The sequence below is a fragment of the Gopherus evgoodei genome, chromosome 1 (assembly GCF_007399415.2).
Source record: "Gopherus evgoodei ecotype Sinaloan lineage chromosome 1, rGopEvg1_v1.p, whole genome shotgun sequence".
Taxonomy (NCBI): Eukaryota; Metazoa; Chordata; order Testudines; family Testudinidae; genus Gopherus; species Gopherus evgoodei.
In genome coordinates, this window is record NC_044322.1 from 37,218,320 (window position 1) to 37,242,797 (window position 24,478).

Consider the following 24,478-nt stretch of genomic DNA (forward strand, 5'->3'; position numbering starts at 1 on the left):
TGGCAGCAGTACCAGGTCCAAGCTGGTAACTAAGCTTGGAGGTTTTCATGCTAACCCCCATATTTTGGACGCTAAGGTCCAAATCTGGGACTAGGTATTGACAAAGTGACACCATCATGGGACCTAATCACATCAGCCACGCCATCAGGGAAAATGGGGAACGTTAGAGCTCATTAAAAAATTACTAGATTTGGTCTACATGGGGATCATCCAATTTATTAGAAGGCTTTAGGCATTTCACTTTTGGGAATTGGGTTGTATACACCCTCATAGCAAAAATGAACTCCAAACAAAACCGAGGTTTTTTCAGTACTCTATTGCATTGATTTTGTTCAGCTCTACTGCATTAGCTATGTATTGGTGAAGTCTCGGAAGAGTTAGGATTCACTCAAAACTTTCAAGTATCAGAGGGTAGCCGTGTTAGTCTGGATCTGTAAAAGCAGCAAAGAATCCTGTGGCACCTTATAGACTAACAGACATTTTGGAGCATGAGCTTTCGTGGGTGAATACCCACTTCCTCAGATGCATGTAATGGAAATATCCAGGGGCAGGTATATATATGTGTGCTAGCAAGCAAGCTAGAGATAACGAGGTCAGTTCAATCAGGGAGGATGAGGCCCTGTTCTAGCAGTTGAGGTGTGAAAACCAAGAGAGGAGAAACTGGTTCTGTAATTGGCAAGCCATTCACAGTCTTTGTTCAATCCTGAGCTGATGGTGTCAAATTTGCAGATGAACTGAAGCTCAGCAGTTTCTCTTTGAAGTCTGGTCCTGAAGTTTTTTTGCTGCAGGATGGCCACCTTAAGGTCTGCTATAGTGTGGCCAGGGAGGTTGAAGTGCTCTCCTACAGGTTTTTGTATATTGCCATTCCTAATGTCTGATTTGTGTCCATTTATCCTTTTCCGTAGAGACTGTCCAGTTTGGCCGATGTACATAGCAGAGGGGCATTGCTGGCATATGATGGCGTATATTACATTGGTGGATGTGCAGGTGAATGAACCAGTGATGGTTCAAAACTTTATTACCAAACTAAAACGAAACTGTAGAACTCCATGTTTGTTCCTTTTCAGAGATAGCAGAAAATTTTGCTGCAAGGTTCAAAACTGGTTCAAGCTAAACATTCTCGTGTGCTTGGATACGTACTAAAATGGAGTTTCACATGGTTTTGTGTTTCTATACCAAACTCTTCCAGTGCCTAGCAAAGAGAGGTATATCATAATTGGTCACAGTAAATAAACGCACATAAAATTATAATAGAACACTTAACTAATCTTTGTGCTTTTTGCAAAGGTGTGAAGCCAGCCTTTGGCACCACAGTAACAAAATGTACGTACCTTAGCATTTTTCAATACCACCTGCCACCATAGTATATAACCAATATTTTGAAGGATATTTTTCAAATTCTATTACATTGTATTAAGTTTTCTATAAATTGCTGTTTATAGCCAGGAGATTATAAAAGTAAGAACCGATTAAAGTAGTAATTCTCATATTTAACTAATACAGTGGCTTCACGCATAAAGATTTATATAAATTGTATTTGGTTAGAAATTATATGTTGAGTTATGCTGACATACAGTTTTAAAACAGACTATACAGTTACTGCAGCTGTGTTAGTCTCTTGAGAGCTAAATTAAGTTTTAAAAAAACAACTGTGGATTGCTTAATAAGGAAAGGATGATGTAACTCTTCACATGAATAACATTTTCAATTTATGATGTTAATTCAGGATTGTTTAAAAACCTATTAATGAAGGCAAATTAAAAATAGATTTAAAAACAATTAAACACCAAGCCCAATCCTTCAAGCCCTCATGCATGGGCCTCCTTGCTCAGTGGGAGTTCTCAGTGGGTATATCCACACAGCATTTTGGAGCAAGCCTCACAGCCCGAGCTGACAGACTCACATGAGCAGGGTTCATGCTCGCGCTCTAAATATAGCTGCATAGACAGCACTTTGAAGTTGCAACTCAGGCTCCAGAGCCTGACCTCCATCCCAAACTGCAATTTCAAACTACTGTGCATACAACTATTTTTAGAGCGCTAGCATGAGCCCTACTAACCTGAGTCTGTCAACACGGCTTGGGAGATTCATTCCAAAATGCTGTGCAGACATACCCATCGGGTGTTTGCAGGGTCAGGGCTATGAAAACATTTTCATCAGATGGATTTTTATTCCTGGTCTATTATCCCATTTCTTATTAAAAATTTCAGTATTCATCTGTAGGAAATAAAGATGCTACAGCTCTCATTTTCCTCTGAACTCTATCTTTAGATGTAACTTCTTAGAAACTCTGCTAAAAATGACTCAGATTTGAAATCTTGGTTTTTACTAACTTGCTGCCAAGACCTGACACTGCTGATTGCATATACCCAGCTACAAAAGAGGCATTAAACTTCTAGAGATGACAGAGCTGAACTAATTTATTTTTCATAAAGTAGTCATAAGAAAGAACACGTTAGTAAACAAAAGAAGCCACACAACCAAAAAATTAAAACAGAATATTGAAAAATTTGTTAAAAAGTCACAGGATAAGAATGAAAACGAGTAACCTTTATCCCCCAAATTGCAACTTCTATGGGCTAAAATTATAAATAAATATACCAAATCCAAAGGCTTCCTGCATTAAAGTTAGAACCTGAACAGAGGTGTAGTTGGGGGAATGCTCTTCTCCATTGTAAGATGGGAGACAGTATCTTGGGGAAACATGGGGCTGTTTGGTTATGTCCTATTTTTCCTGGCTCTGTTTTCAATGTCCTAGGAAGGGTGCTTTAGGAGCATGGTGGGCTCGAACTTCCTGTGGCTACAAGGAGAAATCTTCATATGGTTTATTTATTTTGGTTTTTTTGGCTGCTGTCAAAGCAGTGCCCTAGCTTTGCCCCATTAGCTATCTTCCACTTAGGCAGTTATGGCCCCCCATCATCACAATATCTGAGCATCTCCCAAATATTTAAAAACAGAAATCTTGTTGTTGTCCATAACAACTCTGTGGGTTCAGTTTCTGAGAAGGGAACGGAGACATTTCAGAGTGTTTCATATCAGCCCTGTAGCTTCCTGGAGGCAGAACATGAGTCGTCATTGGTATCTGATTCTTAAGAAAGGCCATGCAGGATGGGTATGATGCTGCTCTGCTGGGTGAGCTCTTCATGTCTATAGACAATAGGAGTACAAGTATTATCTCTTTAACCATGCCATAGTCAGAAGTATGACAGAGTGATGCAGGATACTGGTAGCTGACGGGTGGCATTCCTGTTTTCTCCCTAGCGTCTCAGTTAGCATGCTTAGGAAATAACACTGTTTGGGGGTCTGGGAGAGCTCCATCATTGAGCAATGGTTTCTTTAAGCATTGGTCTATTACCTAGGGTGTGTAGTGATGATCTTGATGATCTCATATTAGGGGTCCTTCATGTTCTCCATCTCAGGGTGGTCCTGATATCTAACTCCTCTGTAAGGCCCAGGAGCTTCCAAGCCAATGAAGTGAAGAGAAAACTACCTGGAGACTGGTGGACAGTCATGTTTAAAATGAGGGCAGGTATTTGCTCACAGCCTGCCTTTTCTGAGACATGCTCATAAGACAGGCTGGGAAGTCTTAGTACAACAAAGGCAGACATTTTGGAAGGCTAAACTTTCTACTCTGGTTGGGACAAGCTAGGAAATGGGGTGAGAAACCCGGAGCCTTTATAAACAGGACTACTTTCCAGCCTTCAGTAGATTGGGTAGGGAGGCTAATCTTGTCTCAGAGCCAAAGGAAACATCCGAAAATATATTACACACAAATATTAACCTGTTCCTTCTGTCACTATTTAAGGCCTTGTATCTCATTATATGTTGTTTGTATTCTGGGGTAATGAATACTTTAATTTTTATTTATCTCTGTACTTACATTATGCTGCCTTGGTAACCTTGGGTTCCTGAGATAATGTAGGCTCACCATGACACCTTCGTTAAGATTAAAAAAACCAGTTAGAAATAATTGTAGGACACAGATGGACAAAGGTAGTGTTCAGTTTGTTAAACACTGAACCACCAAGTTATGACTAAAGCGAGATGATTAAGACGACTGCAAGCAATATTGAGCACAATCTTAAAAAAATGACAAAGGTCTTTACTTCAATCTTCTAATTTATTCTGTTTGTTGAGGAGGTCTTGAGCCTATTAACTTTCACAAAGAGTTTACAATTTTCAAAGCCTCTGTAAACAGTCTTAAATTTCCAGTTTTGATTGAGATATGTTAATTCTATTACCAAGACAGTAAACAAAAATACATTCATATGGATTACAGGCAGTTCATAATAGTGATGACACACAAAATAATACAGTCAAGCTTTCCTTTTTGATACCAAAATCTTGCATCTCCTAGGGATTGTGCAGGTAGTCTGTGCCTTTGTAACCTCCAATTTCTATAAAGGAAACGTGGTAGGTACATTTTGGGTTGGACTATATTGCTGTATTACTGGTCTTCCATTCTCAAGTTGTAAATGCTATTTCTGCAGCACATTCAGCAAGTGACCAGTACTAAAATTCAGGTATCCCACATGCTAGAGAGCAGGGCCAGTCCCCACACAAGAATTCTGCTGATGTCCATTTTTGTAAACTTTAGCATTTCCTGGAATAAGTATACTTTTGTATGGAAGCTAGATGTCATAACAATTCCACAGGCAAACCTGATTACACTGATAAATACTGTAAAATTATTGTATCAGAAATTGGATTCATTAAATATTTAAGTTGCATAAAAATTTACACATGATTTAGCCAGCATACAAACAAAAATACATGAAAACCCCAACCTCTGATATTTATAGTAATAAAAGAACAAGTAACTTATTTAGAAAGGGCTTTTCCCAGTTTGCTTCCAGACTTCTTTTGCTCCTTTAATGCTTTCTCTTTTCACACATTTCCAGTATCCTTGTACCCCTTGCTGTTGTGGTACCTGTTATCAACAATAACAACACAGTTACATAGTTTTGTTCCATCTTTACATATAAAATACCTTCCCTATATTATGACTGTTCAACACACAAAAGCATAGCAGCATCATAGTGGTACTCTTCCACAGTTCGTATGGATAATACTGAGTATCAGAATTAGCACAACTTTGCATCCACACCAGCCAATCTGCATTCAGGATTCCTCAATATGCTGAAATTCTCTTATTTTGCTGTACAGCCTATGTTTCTCAGACAGGTGGACAGCTAATCTTGATTGGCTGGTGAAGGTCTTCTCTCTCCGAGTGGAAAATTTCATTATAATTAGTATTAGGCCCAAACTGCAGTTCCAGTCTGGATTCAAACTTTTCCATTGATCAGGGAGTTCAGTTCTGGCATACCGGTTCATGTTTAGCTTTAACTATAACAGTTATATAAACTATAAATATATATAGAAAGAATTAAAATAAATGCTGAACAAGTTTACATTCCCCAAATAAAACAAAAATACCATCGAGAGGCCAGTTTAACAAATACCTGCTCTTCCTCTCATTATGGATGTTCTCTTATATACCACCAATGAGCTAATACTTATCCTATAAGAGATACTCCAATTAGAATGATAAATTCAGATTATAGACCCTAATAAGAGAAATCAGTTTGCTGCATAAAATGCCGATGTATCCCAGGATGTTAACCTGGGGGGAGTGATATCAAAGAGGACTGGTATGAAGGTACACTTATTACAAACTCAGTGGGAGTTTCTTCTCTGAGATGCCTGCTTTAAAGAGTTCCTCAGTTCATGTCAGAAAGACATTCTTAGACACTGAATTCCAGATCCTTCAGAAGCATCTGAATGTTTAGGAGCAATGTGCATGCAAGGTAATAGGGTAGTTTTTCTTCAGTAATTAGTAGTAGTAGGAATCATCAGTTTTTAATGTTTTTTCCCTATCAACTAGTTTTGCCTTCACTTCTACAAATGTTAACACAGTAGAATTAAAAATTCCCAATGTTACACACATGCGTCTGATGAAGTGGGTATTCACCCACGAAAGGTTATGCTCCAATACGTCTGTTAGTCTTTAAGGTGCCACAGGACTCTTTGTTAATATTTTTTTGTGTAATTTAAAGGCAGTTAAATACTTTCATTGCAGATTTTAGACAACTCTAATTTTGTTACCCTTAAGCCTCGATGCATCCTGTTCTTTAATACTCCCAGAAACTCTCCATGGCTGAGGCAATTATCTCCATCTAAATCAAAGATCTTGAAGACTGTGTCCAAAACATTGTCTGAGAGCTCCTGTCCCGTTGCCACTTTCACAGCTCTCTTGAACTCAGCTAGTAAAAACATAATGTTAATGTTAATTACACAATGTGTAATAACACATTACAGAGACATGAAGAAAAACTAAACACACATAAATAGTGGGATTCTGTACCAATTTATGATGTCTTCTGGGTATCCTAACCTATGGTATTTGGGATGTGTGAACTAGTAACTTATAGATTCATAGACTGTAGGGTCAGATGGGACCAATATGATCATCTAGTCTGACCTCCTGCACAAAGCAGGCCACAGAATCCTACCCATCCACTTCTATAACAAACCCCTATGTCTGAGTTATTGAAGTCTTCAAATTGTGGTTTGAAGACCTCAAGCTGCAGAGAATCCACCAGCAAGTGACCCAAGCCCCACGCTGCAGAGGAAGGCGAAAAACCTCCAGGGCCTCTGCCAATCTGCCCTGGAGGAAAATTCCTTCCCAGCCCCAAATATGACGATCAGCTAAACCCTGAGCATGTGGGCAAGACTCACCAGCCAGCACTCAAGAAAGAATTCTCTGCAGTAACTCAGATCCCATCCCATCACCAACCACTGGGCATACTTACCTGCTGATAATCAAAGATCAATTGCCAAAATTAGGCTATCCCATCATACTATCCCTTCCATAAACTTATCAAGCTTAGCCTTAAAGCCAGATATGTCTTTTGCCCCCACTACTCCCCTTGGAAGGCTGTTCCAGAACTTCACTCCTCTAATGGTTAGAAACCTTCGTCTAATTTCAAGTCTAAACTTCCTAGTGTCCAGTTTATACCCATTTGTTCTTGTGTCTACATTGGTACTAAGATTAAATAATTCCTCTCCCTCTCTAATATTAATCCCTCTGATATATTTATAAAGAGCAAGCATATCCCCCCATAACCTTCTTTTGGTTAGGCTAAACAAGCCAAGCTCTTTGAGTCTCCTTTCATAAGACAGGTTTTCCATTCCTCGGATCATCCTAGCAGCCCGTCTCTGAACCTGTTCCAGTTTGAATTAATCCTTCTTAAACATGGGAGACCATAACTGCACACAGTATTCCAGATGAGGTCTCACCAGTGCCTTAAATAACGGTACTAACATCTCCTTATCTTTGCTGGAAATACCTCGCCTGATGCATCCTAAAACTGCATTAGCTTTTTTAACGGCCATATCACATTGGCGGCTCATAGTCATCCTGTGATCAACCAATACGCCAAGGTCCTTCTCCTCCTCTGTTGCTTCCAACTGATGTGTCCCCAATTTATAACTAAAATTCTTATTATTAATCCCTAAATGCATGACCTTGCACTTTTCACTATTAAATTTCATCCTATTACTATGACTCCAGTCTACACGGTCATCCAGATCTTCCTGTATGATATCCCGATTCTTCTCTGTGTTAGCAATACCTCCCAGCTTTGTGTCATCCGCAAACTTTATTAGCACATTCCTGCTTTTTGTGCTAAGGTCAGTAATAAAAAGGTTAAATAAGATTGGTCCCAAAACTGATCCTTGAGGAACTCCACTAGTAACCTCCTGACAGTTCACCCTTCAGTATGACCCATTGGAGTCTCCCCTTTAACCAGTTCCTTATCCACCTTTCAGTTTTCATATTGATCCCCATCTTTGCCAATTTAACTAATAATTCCCCATGTGGAACCATGTCAAATGCCTTACTGAAATCGAGGTAAATTAGATCTACTGCATTTCCTTTGTCTAAATAATCTGTCACCTTCTCAAAGGAGATCAGGTTGGTTTGGCACGATCTATCTTTTGTAAAACCATGTTGTAATTTGTCCCAATTACCATTGACCTCAATGTCCTTAACTACTTTCTCCTTCAAAATTTTTTCCAAGACCTTACATACTACAGATGTCAAACTAACAGGCCTATAGTTACTCGGATCACCTTTTTTCCCTTTCTTAAAGATAGGAACTATGTTAGCAATTCTCCAGTCATACGGTACAATCCCTGAGTTTACCAATTCATTAAAAATTCTTGGTAATGGGCTTGCAATTTCATGAGCCAGCTCCTTTCATATTCTTGGATGAAGATTATCTGAGCCCTCCGATTTTGTCCCATTAAGCTGTTGAAGTTTGGCTTCTACCTCAGATGTGGTAATATCCACCTCCATATCCTCATTCCTGTTTGTCATCCTTCCATTATCCCTAAGCTCCTCATTAGCCTTATTAAAGACTGAGGCAAAGTACTTATTTAGATATTGGGCCATGCCTAGGTTATCCTTAACCTCCATTCCATCCTCAGTGTTTAGCGGTCCCACTTCTTTTTGTTTTCTTCTTATTTATATAGCTATAGAACCTTTTACTATTGGTTTTAATTCCCTTTTCAAGGTCCAACTCTACATGGCTTTTAGCCTTTCTCATTTTATCCCTAATGTTCTGACCTCACTATATTAGAAGACCTCAATCCACATGCTCTTGAGCTTGCTTTGTATTTCAATGCAATCTTTGCTGCTTGTATTATGAGTTTTTAAAATAAATGATTTCTTCTGAAGCAACAAGAACAAATGGTAATCATTAATATTTGCTGAAAATAGCTGCACATTAAAAGAATTAACTACTTTTGGTTTACACCTGTGTATGTAGATTGCAAGGACTTAACCCACAAAGGTCTTATAAAAATACTAACATTTTATTTGGAATCAGTCTAATGCTAAATAATTCCATATTAAAATCTTTGTCTATAAGGCATTTTTTTCAAAGACACACTTCACTTCAATTGACAACCCCCTCAGCTATTTTTTTTTTTTTTTACAGCCAGTAACTATCAGGCACTAAAAAGTGCGTTTACAGCACACGGGTTTATATGCTTTTTGAAGGAGGCTTTAGGAACTGATCTGCCCTTTCTTGAATGAGTGGAAGAGAGGAAGGTTTAATGGAATTCATGGAAGAAGCAGCCACTATACCATTCTGGGCCTCCATTTCCCCCTCTATCTTTTGCCATCCTCTTTTCACATTTTTATTGTTATTTATATGTATTGTGGTACTGCCTACAGATCCTAGCCAGGGCCCAGGGTCCTAATGTGCTTCAGGCTGTATACATGTAATAAAAAAAGCAGATTCTGCCCCAAGTAACTTATAGTCTTAGCACATAAGAAACAACACACAGCTACAAAAAATATCTGGGGGGTGGGGAAGGAGGTGAGGAGGAATGTGGAAGACAGGATAAACACAGAAATTATTATGCTTAATACAATAAGCAGCAATCACAGCACAGAAACTGCCTAGCTTAGGTCAAACGTTTTATAGGCATCATGGACAAGATGCGTTTTAAGGTGGGATCTGGAGAAGAATAATGAAGAAATAGTAGTTTTATGTATTTTTACGGGGAGCTCCTTCCATTTATAGCACACTGCTCCTACTAAGAGGGCCACATATTAAAATTGAGCCCCATCTTCACAAATTAATGCTGTTGGTAACCCTGAGATAAACCCAGCTAGTTCTAAAGCAGATTAGAGGAAGGGCTACTCATGACTTAGTTCTCAGGGTATGGCTACATTTGGAATTTCAAAGCGCTGCCACGGCAGCGCTGCGGGAGTGCTGCCGCGGCAGCGCTTTGAAGTGTGAGTGTAGTCAGAGCGGCAACGCTGGGAGAGAGCTCTCCCAGCGCTGCATGTAAACCACATCCCTTACGGGTGTAGCGTGCAGCGCTGGGAGCCGCGCTCCCAGCGCTGCTGCCCTGATTACACTGACGCTTTACAGCGCTGTATCTTGCAGCGCTCAGGGGGGTGTTTTTTCACACCCCAGTTGCAGCGCTGTAAAGTGTGAGTGTAGCCAAGGCCTCAGTGACACAAACAAGTTGGTTTAAGCAGTAATTTAAGTTCCGCCACTAAGGGTTTGTCAACACAAACAGTTAGTTTATGTCAAGCTGGGGTGTTAATCTACCCTGTACTAGAATAGGGCTGAGTAACTGTCCGTGTGCACCCTGCTGAAGTGCAATAATAGTTCATTTATGCACTTTGATTACTCCTATTTCAAAGAGGACTGAATCAAAGCACCTTAAACTGCTAATGCACATCAGCAGAGTCCACACAGTCAGTCCATGACAGGCTAGCACAGGCCAGATTCACATCCCAGCTTGCTGTGAACTACATTTTATTATAGATAAGCCCTTAGCAATATTATTATTTATTATTTGTATTACGGTAGCACATTGGAGCCCCAGTTGTGAACCAGGACTGCGTTGGGTTAGATGCAGTATAAATACAGAACAGAAAGTCAGATTAACCTCCATGCACAAAGGACGGTGCCAAAAACTAAAAGAGTGTATTCATTAAGCACTGTAAGTGTAGAAAAGCTCTAAGTTGCAATAAAGAGATGTTTGTCATTCTTTGTAATGATTACAACAGTATCTCCCTTCCTCAAAAATCTAGATATTTGATTGCGAGAAAGAAAACAGTTACCCACCTTTTAGTAACTGTTGTTATTCGAGATGTGTTGTTCATGTCCATTCAAAGTAGGTGTGTGCGCGCCGCGTGCACGCCAGCTGGAAGATTTTCCCCTAGCAGCGTCCGTAGGGTCGGCTCAGGCGCCCCCTGGAGTGGCGCCGCCATGGCGCTGTATAAAGAGGCCCGCCAACTCTTCACCCCCTCAGTTCCTTCTTGCCGGCACTCCGACAGAGGGGAAGGAGGGTGGGTGTTGGAATGGACATGAACAACAAATCTCGAAGAATAACAGTTACTAAAAGGTGGGTAACCATTTTTTCTTCTTCGAGTAGTTGTTCATGTCGATTCAAAATAGGTGACTCACAAGCCTAACCTTAGGAGCTGGGGTCGGAGACCACTGCTGACTGGAGTATTGTGCGACTGAAGGCTGCATCATCCCTAGCCTGGTGCGTGATGGCGTAGTGTGACGAGAATGTATGGATGGAGGACCACGTGGCCGCTCTACAAATCTCCTGAGTCGGAACCTGATCCAGGAATGCTGCCGAGGAGGCCTGCGCCCTAGTGAAGTGCGCCGTGACCGGAGGGACAGGGGGTCTTTGCTATACGGTAGCATTCCTGGATGCAGGTCGTGATCCACAAAGAGATTTGCTGAGAGGAGACCTGGGAGCCCCTTCATCCTCTCTGCCACTGTGAAGAAGAGCTGGGTCGAGCATCTGAATGGCTTGGTACGCTCTATGTAAAAAGCCAAGGCCCTGCGGACACCCAGGGAGTGTAGCCTCCGCTCTTAGCTGGAGGCATGTGGTTTCGGGTAAAACATTGGGAGAAAGACATCTTGGCCCATATGGAACTGTGAAACAACCTTGGGTAGGAAAGCCGGATAAGGTCTAAGTTAGACCTTGTTCCTGTAGAAGACTGTGTACGGGGGCTCAGATGTTAACGCTCAAAGCTCCGACACCCGTCGGGCTGAGGTGATGGCCACCAGGAAGGCAGCCTTGTATGACAGGTACAGCAGGGAGCACGAGGCCAGAGGCTCAAAGGGAGGCCCGGAGAGGACCAGGTTCAGGTCCCAAGAAGGTGTCGGCTGACGCACATGCGGGAAGAGCCTGTCCACACCCCTGAGGAAACGCCCAACCAGTGGGTTCGCAAACACCTAGGTACCCCTTCTCCCGGATGAAAGGCGGATATGGCCGCCAAATGTACGCGAATGGAGGAAAGGCAGAGGCCCAGTTCTCTTAGGTGAAGCAAATAGTCAAGGACAATAGGAATTGGAACCCCCAGCGAGTCGTGACCCCGCTGACCCAACCAGATGGAGAAACGCTTCCATTTAGCCAGGTAGGTGGCCCTAGTTGGTGGTTTCCTGCTACCCAGCAGCACCTGCCTGACCTGCTGGGAACACTGCAACTCCACCGGGTTCATCCAGGCTGTAAGGTGAAGGGACTTGAGGTTCGGATGGTGGAGGGAGCCCTGGTCCTGCATGATCAGGTCCAGGAGTAGGGGCAGCGTCAAGGGCGCCTGAATGGACATGTGCAGGAGTGATGTGTACCAATGCTGGCGCGGCCACGCTGGAGCTATCAGGATTACCCTGGTGCGATCCCTGCAAATCTTTAAAAGCACCCTGTGTATCAGGGGAATCAGAGGGAAGGCATAGAGCAGGCCGTCTTCCCATGGCTGAAGGAAAGCATCCAACAGAGACACCCGACTGCAGCCCAGAAGGGAGCAAAACCGTCAACACTTCCTGTTTTCCCTTGAGACAAACAGGTCTAACCGGGGAAAGCCCCAGAGCTGGAAAATTGAGCACACCACGTCCCATCTGAGGGACCACTCATGACCCTGGAACAAGCAGCTGAGGGTGTCCGCCAAGCCGCTCTGCTCCCCCGGAAGATAGAGCGCTGTCAGGTGAGTGGCATTGTGGATGTAGAAATCCCACAGTGCGAGGGCTTCCCTGCAGAGGGGAGAGGAGCGTGCACCCTCTCGTTTGTTGATATAAAAGACTGCCGCCGTGTTGTCCGAAAGGACTGTAACATACCTGCCGGCCAGGTGAGACTGGAAGGTCAAACACGCCAAGCGGACCGCTCTCAGCTCCCTGACATTGATATATAACTCGAGATCCTTCGGTGACCACAAGCCCTGAGTCCTGAGGGATCCCAGGTGCGCTCCCCAACCTCGATCCGAGGTGTCTGTCACCAGGGAGAGGGAGGGCTGTGGGGCAGCAAAGGGAACACCCATGCAGACCTCCTGCAGGTTGAGCCACCACTGAAGCGAGCGCAGCACCAAGCGGGGAACGGACACCACGGAGTCCAGGGGGTCCCTGACCGGGCGATAGACTGTCGCCAACCAGGACTGCGGCAGGCAAATCCGGTGTCTGGCGTGGACCACCACATAGGTGCATGCCGCCATGTGGCCCAACAGCCGGAGGCAAACTCGCGCCTTGGTAACCGGGGCGCGGTGCAGTCCGAGATGAGCTCGGAAATTGCACGGAACCTGGACTCTGGCAAATACACTTTGGCATGTGTGGGGTCCAGAACCGCTCCTATGAACTCTGTGCATTGCGTTGGAGACAGGGTGGATTTGGCATCGTTCAAGAGGAGGCCTAGATTGAGAAAGGTCCGCCTGATGAACAGCACCTGGGTCTCTACCTGCTCCTTGGAGTGGCCCTTTATGAGCCAGTCGTCCAGGTAGGGGAATACCTGGATGCTGTGCCTGCGCAGGAAGGCCGCCACGATCGCCATGCACTTCGTGAAGACTCTGGGAGCAGCTGACAGGCCAAATGGGAGCACCGTGAACTGCAGATGGGCGCCGGCCACGACGAACCTGAGGTACCGACGGTGCCGTGGAATTATGGTGATGTGGAAATAGGCGTCCTTTAAGTTGAGGGCGGTATACCAATCTCTTGGATCCAGGGACGGAATGATCGAGGACAGGGAGATCCATGTGGAACTTGAGTTTCCTCACAAACTTGTTCAGCCGCTGCAAGTCTAGTATGGGTCTCAGGCCCCCTTTTGCCTTCGGTACAAGGAAGTCTGGGAGTAGAAGCCTTTGCCCCTGCGCTTCCGTGGGACTTCCTCCACCGCCCCTGCCTCCGTGAGGGTCTTCACTTCTGTCATAACCTAGTCCCAGATTTGGACCTTAGTGTCCAAAATATGGGGGTTAGCATGAAAAACCTCCAAGCTTAGTTACCAGCTTGGACCTAGTACTGCTGCCACCACCCAAAAAATTAGAGTGTTTTGGGGCACTCTGGTCCCCCCCAAAACCTTCCCTGGGGACCCCAAGACCCAAACCCTTGAGTCTCACAACAAAGGGAAATAAAATTTTTCCCTTCCCCCCTCCAGGTGCTCCTGGAGAGATACACAGAAGCAACCTCCGTAAATCTAAGCAGAGGGAGTCCACCCTCTGTAATTCCAGTCCTGGAAACAAAAGCACTTTCCTCTTCACCCAGAGGGAATGCAAAATCAGGCTAGTAAATCTAACACACACAGACCTCCCCCTGACTTCTTCCTCCCACCAATTCCCTGGTGAGCTGCAGACTCAATTCCCTGAAGTTCCCCACTAAAGAAAAACTCCAACAGGTCTTAAAAGAAAGCTTTATAGAAAAAGAAAGAAAAATGCATACAAATGGTCTCTCTGTATTAAGGTGACAAATACAGGGTCAATTGCTTAAAAAAAATATAAATAAACAGCCTTATTCAAAAAGAATACAATTCAAAGCACTTCAGCAATTATAGACATGTAAATACAAAAGAACATATAAATCCCTATCTAATCTTTGGTACTCACAACTGGGAAACAGAAGATTAGAAAGTAGGAAATAGAAAAACTTCTCATCCGAGAAAGCATACAGGCAGAAGACAAAGAACTCAGACACAAAATTCCCTCCACCCAGAGTTGAAAAAAATCCTGTTTCCTGATTGGTCCTCTGGTCAGGTGGTTCAGATTACTTCTTTCCAGGTGAAAGAGACGTTAACCCTTAGCTATCTGTTTATAACAACTTCTTTAACCAGAAGTTGCTTGTGAGAAGGGTCCCTGAAGAGGGACGGGAAAGGGAGTTGGTGGGGCGGGAGGGAGGAAAACTGTATAGAATATCCCCTCTCTACTGTGCGGAGCACTCATTTGTCCGACATAATTCGGGACCAGGCACGGTAGAAGTGGGACAGACATGACTCAAAGGTAGGGGTGGGAGGATCGAGAGTCTCGATCAGAAGGTCGCCCTCGACCGTACCATCAAATAGGGGGTCTAGGCCTAGATGGTGGTCTTGACTGGCCAGCCGCCTAGCTGGAGGGGTGATGCTGGTGACGCCTCCTGCCATTTCTACCCCGTCTGCGCCCCAACTCCTGGCGGACCTGTGGCTGGTATGGGCGTGGGGCCGCCTGCGGCCTAAATTGTCTGCACTGGGTCACGGGGGTATGCAAGCCCAGCGAGCGAAGCGTGGCCCTCGAGTCCTTTAAACTATGGAGACATTTGTCTGTTTTCTCTGAAAACAGCATCTGCCCTTCGAAGGGGAGGTCTTGAATCATCTGCTGGCCCTCATAGAGCAGGCCCGAGACCTGGAGCCAGGCGCCCCGCCGCATGACGAGGCCCGTGGCCAGGGTGCGCGAGGCTGAGTCCGCCGCCTCTAAGGTGGCCTGGAGGGAGGCTCGAGAGTTCAGTTTGCCCTCCTCCACTAGGGCCGAAAACTCTGACCTCGAGTCCTGGGGAAGGAGCTCCACAAACTTCGACATGGCCGAACATGTGTTGTGGCCATATCGGCTTACTATTGTCTGTTGATTGGCAATGCAGAGTTGGAGTCCCCCCGTGGAGTACACCTTCCTGCCAAAGAGCTTAAGTCTTTTTGCGTCCCTGCTCTTTGGTGTTGACCCTTGAAACCCTTGACGCTCCTGCTGGTTAGCCGCATCTACTACCAGGAAGTTGGTGGGAGGGTGTGTACAGGTGGTCATGCCCTTTAGAGGGGACGAAGTAGCGCCGCTCCATCCTCTTGGCAGCAGGGGCCAATGAAGCTGGTGTTTGCCATAGGGTGCGGGACGTATCCGCTATCGTCTTTATCAGCGGGAGGGCCACCCTGGATGGCCCTGAGGGGGCCAGGATGTCCACTACAGTGTCCGCGTCTGTCTCGATCTCCTCCACTTGGATTAGGAGGCTTTGAGCTGCTCGCCGAAGCAATTGTTGGAGAAGTCAAGTGTCCTCTAGGGCTGGAGCCACAGCTGTGCCTGAGACCGCCTCGTCCGGGGAGGACTCATAGACCCTAGGACTGGAAGGGACCTCGAGAGGTCATCGAGTCCAGTCCCCTGCCCTCATGGCAGGACCAAATACTGTCTAGACCATCCCTAATAGACATTTATCTAACCTACTCTTAAATATCTCCAGAGATGGAGATTCCACAACTTCCCTAGGCAATCTATTCCAGTGTTCAACTACCCTGACAGTTAGGAACTTTTTCCTAATGTCCAACCTAAATCTCCCTTGCTGCAGTTTAAGCCCATTGCTTCTTGTTCTATCATTGGAGGCTAAGGTGAACAAGTTTTCTCCCTCCTCCTGATGACACCCTTTTAGATACCTGAAAACTGCTATCATGTCCCCTCTCAGTCTTCTCTTTTCCAAACTAAACAAACCCAATTCCTTCAGCCTTCCTTCATAGGTCATGTTCTCAAGACCTTTAATCATTCTCGTTGCTCTTCTCTGGACCCTCTCCAATTTCTCCACATCTTTCTTGAAATGCGGTGCCCAGAACTGGACACAATACTCCAGTTGAGGCCTAACCAGCGCAAAGTAAAGTGGAAGAATGACTTCTCGTGTCTTGTTTACAACATACCTGTTAATGCATCCCAGAATCACGTTTGCTTTTTTTGCAACAGTATCACACTGTTGACTCATATTAAGCTTGTGGTCCACTATGACCCTTAGATCTCTTTCTGCCATACTCCTTCCTAGACAGTCTCTTCCCATTCCATATTGTATGAAACTGATTGTTCCTTCCTAAGTGGAGCACTTTGCATTTATCTTTATTGAACTTCATCCTGTTTACCTCAGACCATTTCTCCAATTTGTCCAGATCATTTTGAATTTTGACCCTGCCTCCAAAGCAGTTGCAATCCCTCCCAGTTTGGTATCGTCCGCAAACTTAATAAGCGTACTTTCTATGCCAACATCTAAATCGTTGATGAAAATATTGAACAGAGCCGGTCCCAAAACAGACCCCTGCGGAACCCCACTTGTTATACCTTTCCAGCAAGATTGGGAGCCATTAATAACTACTCTCTGAGTATGGTTATCCAACCAGTTATGCACCCACCTTATAGTAGCCCCATCTAAATTGTACTTTCCTAGTTTATCTATAAGAATATCATGCGAGACCGTATCAAATGCCTTACTAAAGTCTAGGTATATCACATCCACCGCGTCTCCCTTATCCACAAGGCTCGTTATCCTATCAAAGAATGCTATCAAATTAGTTTGACACGATTTGTTCTTTACAAATCCATGCTGGCTATTCCCTATCACCTTACCACCTTCCAAGTGTTTGCAGATGATTTCTTTAATTACTTGCTCCATTATCTTCCCTGGCACAGAAGTTAAACTAACTGGTTTGTAGTTTCCTGGGTTGTTTTTATTTCCCTTTTTATAGAGGGGCACTATATTTGCCATTTTCCAGTCTTCTGGAATCTCCCCTGTCTCCCATGATTTCCCAAAGATAATAGCTAGAGGCTTAGATACCTCCTCTATTAACTCCTTGAGTATTCTAGGATGCATTTCATCAGGCCCTGGTGACTTGCAGGCATCTAACTTTTCTAAGTGATTTTTTACTTGCTCTTTTTTTATTTTATCTTCTAAACCTACCCTCTTCCCGTAAGCATTCACTATATTAGACATTCCTTCAGACTTCTCAGTGAAGACCGAAACAAAGAAGTCATTAAGCATCTCTGCCATTTCCAAGTCTCCCATTACTGTTTCCCCCTCCTCACTGAGCAGTGGGCCTACCCTGTCCTTGGTCTTCCTCTTGCTTCTAATGTATTGATAAAAAGTCTTCTTGTTTCCCTTTATTCCCATAGCTAGTTTGAGCTCATTTTGTGCCTTTGCCTTTCTAATCTTGCCTCTGCATTCCTGTGTTATTTGCCTATATTTGTCCTTTGTTATCTGACCTAGTTTCCATTTTTTATATGACGCCTTTTTATTTTGTAGGTCACGCAAGATCTCGTGGTTAAGCCAAGGTGATCTTTTGCCACATTTTCTATCTTTCCTAACCATTGGAATAGCTTGCTTTTGGGCCCTTAATAGTGTCCCTTTGAAAAACTGCCAACTCTCCTCAGTTGTTTTTCCCCTCAGTCTTGATTCCCATGGGACCTTACCTATCAGCTCTCGGAGCTTACCAAAATCCGCCTTCCTGAAATCCATTGTCTCTATTTTGCTGTACTCCCTTCTACCCTTCCTTAGAATTGCAAACTCTATGATTTCATGATCACTTTCACCCAAGCTTCCTTCTGCTTTCAAATTCTCAACGAGTTCTTCCCTATTTGTTAAAATCAAGTCTAGAACAGCTTCCCCCCTAGTAGCTTTTTCAACTTTCTGAAATAAAAAGTTGTCTGCAATGCAGTCCAGGAACTTATTGGATAGTCTGTGCCCCGCGGTGTTATTTTCCCAACATATATCTGGATAGTTGAAGTCCCCCATCACCACCAAATCTTGGGCTTTGGATGATTTTGTTAGTTGTTTGAAAAAAGCCTCATCCACCTCTTCCACCTGATTAGGTGGCCTGTAATAGACTCCCAGCACGACATCACCCGTGTTTTTTACCCCTTTTAGCCTAACCCAGAGACTCTCAACACTTCCGTCTCCTATGTCCATCTTCACCTCAGTCCAAGTGTGTACATTTTTAATATATAAGGCAACACCTCCTCTCTTTTTCCCGTCTATCCTTCCTGACGAAGAGATTACACGGAGCGGCCCTTCGTTCGGTGCATGCGGCCCCTCTGGGTCCTGCGGCACACGGTATTGAGGTTGCGGTGCCGGTTCCGAGTCCAAATGCGGCACCGCGGCCGGTACCGGGGTCGCTAGTGAGCGACTTGGAGTATCAGGTGGTGCCGGCGTAGCACGAACTAAAGCCGCTGCCGGTGCCGCTGCCTGGTTAGGGGGTGCTGAACTTGACGATGGCACACCTCTGCCCGGCGACGGTGCCGGTGGGGGAGGCCGCTGCGCCGGGCCACCAACTTCGAGGACACCGAAGCTGACCGTGACCAAGGGCCAAACACCTGGCCTACCGACTGATGGTAGGCCCAGAAAGTCCAAAACGGCCACTGCGAGGGCGGCTGCCACTGTTGCTGCCACTACGAGTAACGGTGGCTCGCCCGCAACACCGATCTCCTGCTCCGCGACCTGCTGGAGTGATAGGAGTCTGCCTCTGAGTCTGAGGTCTCTGAGTATGAGGACCTGGAGGGAGTGGTGCCCGGTGCCGAGGCGACGGGGACCCTCTCCTCTGGTCCAGTGCCACCTTCGCAGCTCGGTGTGGGGAGGGAGGCGATAGCATGGCCGGCTTGCCTCTAGACTTTACTGGTGGGCGGACCACAGTAGGCAACTCCAGAGGATGTGGGGAGGCCGGTGCCGGGAGACCCATCAAGTCTGAGGCCGCCTCGAATGCCTCTGGCATCGACAGGGGCGTATGTCTCCGCTGAGGCCCAGAGAATTAGGCTGGTCTGGACTTGACCGCCCTCTCTGCGGTGCGGGAGTTGACGGAATCGCTGGGGGCTGTAACGCAGCCTGTCCGCTTAGCCCCGGGGGCGGGGTCGGCCTCGGGTCCTGGTGTGGAGACCGATCCCTCACCGGCTTCTTTTTCTTGGCGGGCACCGGCGAAGGTGAGCGGTGCCACACCGAGGCCGACTTCCTATGACCTGATTCTGCCCGGTGCCGGGTCTTGGACGACCTGGGCTGGGCCTTAAGTCCTGATGCTGGTGCCGGGGCACTCCGCACCGAGGACGACGTGCTGGGGCCCGCCTTGGCCGGTTCTAGGTCCGAGAGTGGTCGCAGGGCCGCCTCCATCAGGAGAACTCTAAGTCTTTGAGCCCTGTCCTTGAGAGTTCGCGGGCGGAAGCCTATACAGATAGAGCACCGGTCCTTTTGGTGGCTCTCTCCGAGGCACCTGAAGTACGCAGAGTGCGGATCACTCTGGGGCATGAATTTCCCGCAGTCCTCTCAGAGTCTGAACCCAGGGGACCTGAGCATGCCCCAGCGGGCGACGAAGACTGTTGGTGGGGGGGACCCCCCAGCTACGAAAACTATATACAAATAACTGTCTAACTAACTATAATATAACTGAATACACGGACTAAATGGTACGGATAGGACACTGCCAGATTGCTATGCAAGAGAAGTTCCAACTAGCCGTCACCAGTGGTAAGAAGGAACTGAGGGGGTGGAGGGTCGGCGGGCCCCTTTATAGGGCGCCATGGCGGCGCCACTCCAGGGGGCGCCTGAGCCGATCCTACAGACACTGCTAGGGGAAAATCTTCTGGCTAGCGTGCACGCGGCGCGCGCACACCTACTTTGAATGGTCATGAACAACCACTCGAAGAAGAATTTGCTGTTACTTACAGCAGTGGATGCATAATGCTAGGCAGACATTGGGAAAAAATGGAGACCATGAATGGGGGAAAAAAGATGAACACAGATGGATTATAGCATCTTGCTAAAACAACAAACCATTACTGTTCCTTTATGGCCTTTGTTAACATGAACCTACAAACATGCATTCCTTCATTAAAACCTTTCAATTAAATGTATTTAGATATCACTAAGTAAATTTGATACTATGACGCATAGCCAGAAAGGGTTAAGTATCCTGCAGGATAAATGACCCAAATTGAACCTTTAGGGACATACTAGTAGATAATGTTTGTGTTTTTGTGTGTTTACATCAGGGCGGGATTAAGGCAGGGGCTTTAGGGGCTGCAACCCAGGGCCCCGGCTCAAGGGGGGGCCCACAAAAATAAATCACAGGCAGATCTCCCCAACTCTGGGCCGCTAAAAGTCCCGCAGTGCAGCAGGGTGGTCAGACAGGCTGCCTGTATGCTGTGGCCCCACACTGCCTGGCTGGAGCTTGCACCTCACACCCTCTCCTCCACCCCAACTCCCTGCCCCAGATCAGAATCCCCCTCCTGCACTCAAACTCCCTCCCAGACCCCCCAACCTCCTGCATCTCAATATCCTGCCCCAGCCCCATTCCAGGAAGAAGACTTGTATACAGGGGCCCACAAAATCTAATAGACCCAGGCCTGCAGGAGAGTTAATTCGGCTCTGGGTTACATATATATTGTCAGAGGTTAACAGTGTAATTGAATAGTTTGTGTCTATGCTCTATTCTCTTAATTCAGAGATCAAAAGGAAATCTTACCATTTAAATGAACTGTAAATTTAGTGATATCACTGTATTGATTTTCTCTTTGAAGTATATAGCAAATCACCTGCAAATGGTGGAAAACAGGCAACTGCCTTATGTTAATCAGGTGATGCTTAGGAAATAGGTCTAGTTTAGAGTCTGGATGATTGCCTATTGTTCACCTAAGGACTCCAAACTGTCAAGAGAAGGCCTGGAACTGTATTAAAAAAACACCTTGGGTCCTGATCCTTTTTGTCTCAGATCTGCTTGATGCTTTATGCACGGGAAGCTTAAGTCCCAAGAATGAGATCTCCTGTCCTACCTGGATCACCCTGGATATGAACATTGGACTGAATCTATGGACTAATTCTAAGAAATCTTGTAACTCTAAAGCTCACCATTTCTGCTATGAAACTGATCTCAGAACTGTACTCATGTCTGTATGTATACTGATCTTTTAACCACTACTCACTCTTATCTTTTTAATACATTTTAATTTAATTAATAAGAATTGGCTGTAGCGTGTATTTGGGTAAGATCTGGAATATTCATTAACTTGGGTGGTAATGTGTCCAATCCTTTGGGATTGGTAGAACTTTCATATTTAACTTGGCTGTCTGGGAGGGAACTCGAAGGCTGAATTCCTTTTAAAGGAACTTTGTTTTGGCTTCTGGGTAACCAATAAAATACAGAAGCTGTTTTGTGCTATCTTGGCAAATTTAAGTATTGGAATATCCACCAGCTTTGGGGATTGTCTGCCCCATTCTTTGCACTTTGCCCTAATTGAGTAACCCCCGTGTGCCTCCCTGCCCCACAACCCTGGTCACAGATACACTTAGGTGTCACTAAATAAGTTCAAACTTTTGTGGGTGATTCTGTGAATACTATATTACAGCACACATCAGAATTTAGAAATCCTAATAACTTGTGGTTATAAATGCTACTATTCTTTGTGCAAGTTAAATTAATTTGTAATAAAATTTTAATACTATAGTTTTTGGAGTCGACAATGCTAATGTTTGAGATAACTTATTCACACAATCTCTATGCAGTATACTTTCTACTACTTACCCAATTTAACAGGACGATTAGCTACAGTAAACATTTGCATGGCAATAGAAAAGTCTTCTAAGCGATTTGTAAACTGGCAAAATGTCTTGAATTCATCCATGCTGATATTCTAGAGTACCAAATAATTCAAATTAGGTTTGTTAGATAATTAATCCAGAAACAAGTAGGTCTATTTCCTTAGAGTTCTAGTGTTTAGATATTACTGTGATTATCACCTTTTATATTTCTATTTTCTAGTTATCAAACAATCATCATGTTTACGAATAGCAAAATTAAATCTGAAAGATTGCAAGAACTCCTCTATTTGAAAATAACCACATTTTTAGTATATACTTATCTAATTAGAAGCTTGCACTTGAACTTAAAATAAGAAAGCAAAACAAAAATAATATATTCTATGTACCAACCTCTCCTGCTTGGATTCTCTCTTTCACATTTTGCCAGTAAATTTCATTGTTTTCCTCATCAGTGAAATACAATAACCATTCTGCAAAGTCCTCTTTTCTCATGAAGTTCAGACCCTTTGAAAACTGTATGAATTCCATTTCTTGCACCTCTGTTTGTAAATTTTCCATAAATCTATATGTAAAGAAATACAGTGAAATACATAAAATAACCACAAATTAGTACTAAACTAGTTACTCAACTCAGTAGAAGAAATAGTAACATTTTAAAATCTATAACTATCCACCGACAAATATTACAATCATGTTAACTGTTTAATATATCTAAGATACAGTTCTACCTGTGCATGTAAATGTTTCAATGCTGGGTTTCAGTAATTATACCACTAGGGTGCTCTCTAAGTCTATGTACATTCATGGATGTTGCAGTCAGTATTACATTAGTGAACAACAATTACCCGGAGAAAAGAATATGCAGCAAAGTGTGTATGCATACATGCATACATATGCATGTGAACCTTAGATGGCCAGCCAGTAACAAGATAATTTAATGCAAAGGGACTGACCTGGTAAATATAGTTTATGGACTAAAATGTGGTTTATGCAATTTAATGTTAAAAATTGAGGAATGAGAGAATTGGACAATGGCTAAAGATATTATACTCTAACAGTCAAGCCACAAGATTCCTGATCATGAAAGGTGATAGAAGAAAGAAACTTAAAACCATCAATACAGGGCAGCACAGGTAATTAAAGGCCTCAGCGGTTATGAGAGGCTTGGTAAATCAGGTAAATATTCATTAGAAAATGGATTAAGAGGGAATATGATTGGCATGAAAACAGTGCTGAAAGTTACAGAAAATATGATGTCACAGCTATCTGGGAAGGTGACAAGACAACAAACAAGAGCACAATCTGATGTAGGAAGGCATGAACATGAAGGGATTTAGGAGATTATTTCCCCCATAAAAGATCCATGAAACAGGCTATAATTGGCAGCAATAGAAACTACAACTGTAAATATAAGCGTGGCTTTGAGTTTACTTATTTCGGAGGAGATAATCACAGGGCAGGGGAAGGTTCATTTCTGGCCTTAAAATCTAGGAATCTGGGGAGCTGTCACACACTTAACAGAATTTCCAAATATATTTTCTTTCCTATTTTGTTAATTTTCATTTTATTTCTGTTGCCCACATCCCTAAGTAGTTACATTTTTGTTGGAAATATAAGATAAAAGGGCACTTATTCCCAACAATTTGTCTCTCCCTGTGCTTTCTTCTCAATGTCCACAGGTTCTAACAAGAACTTGGTTTTATTGAGTTGCAATAACTACAGAGAGGCTGAAATAAAGTACATTTATACTACAACAAAGTAATTACTTGGAGAATAGAGTAGCAAGGAAAGTGACTGTGCAGCAAATACTAGTAGAGGCTCCTTTGCTTATCAGTGTTTGCATTGTCTCATTGTATTTGAATTCTTTCTTGAATCTAAGGCATTTTAGTCAGTAGAGCTATCTTTAGTTCTTTAATGAGATCACTTGGACAATTAGCAGCTTGGAGCTCTGTGTTGTCTGTAGGGGGATATGTCAAGATTGCTTTGCAACATAAGCTCTCTCTTGTATTTTCCTCCACATAATTAGTGCTGCATAAGCAAGAGGGTGCATGAATAATGATGCAGGTGAAAGAAAGACAGACACTGGAATGGATTTTAAGCAGTAGGCTACAACTTCATTAACTCAACACTGTGTAGGGGTGGTATATACTCACCCCATCTCACATATCATTTAACTGGATCCAGTGTGGAGTTAGAGGTCTCCCACCATATAAGCAATAACCTGAGGTAGACCCCAAGGGATTCAGCTCGTTCTGAGTCCTCTAGCTCTCCCACCTTTGAGGGGGAAGAGAGTATCCAAGTGCGGACTTCAGTCTGTGAAGACTTCAGGTCTCCCTTCTCCCCAGAGGCACAAGATTCACCAGCAAAAATCCTGGGTCTCATTTATCTCTGGGAGCTGGCCC

General features: G+C 44.2%; 1 protein-coding gene across 3 annotated transcripts in view; it reads right to left on the reverse strand.

Annotated features, from left to right (window-relative positions):
* Positions 1 to 4,101: 4,101 nt before the first annotated feature.
* Positions 4,102 to 24,478, reverse strand: part of MICU2 (mitochondrial calcium uptake 2) — a 265,922-nt gene continuing 245,545 nt past the window's right edge. For all 3 annotated transcript variants that reach the window (XM_030561957.1, XM_030561949.1, XM_030561965.1), the window contains 4 exons: positions 22,467 to 22,638; positions 22,060 to 22,168; positions 6,106 to 6,263; positions 4,102 to 4,930 (listed from right to left, as the gene is read on the reverse strand). In XM_030561957.1, coding sequence (XP_030417817.1) covers positions 4,826 to 4,930; positions 6,106 to 6,263; positions 22,060 to 22,168; positions 22,467 to 22,638 — 544 coding nt within the window. In that variant the 3' untranslated portion in view covers positions 4,102 to 4,825. The remainder of the gene's footprint in view (positions 4,931 to 6,105; positions 6,264 to 22,059; positions 22,169 to 22,466; positions 22,639 to 24,478) is intronic.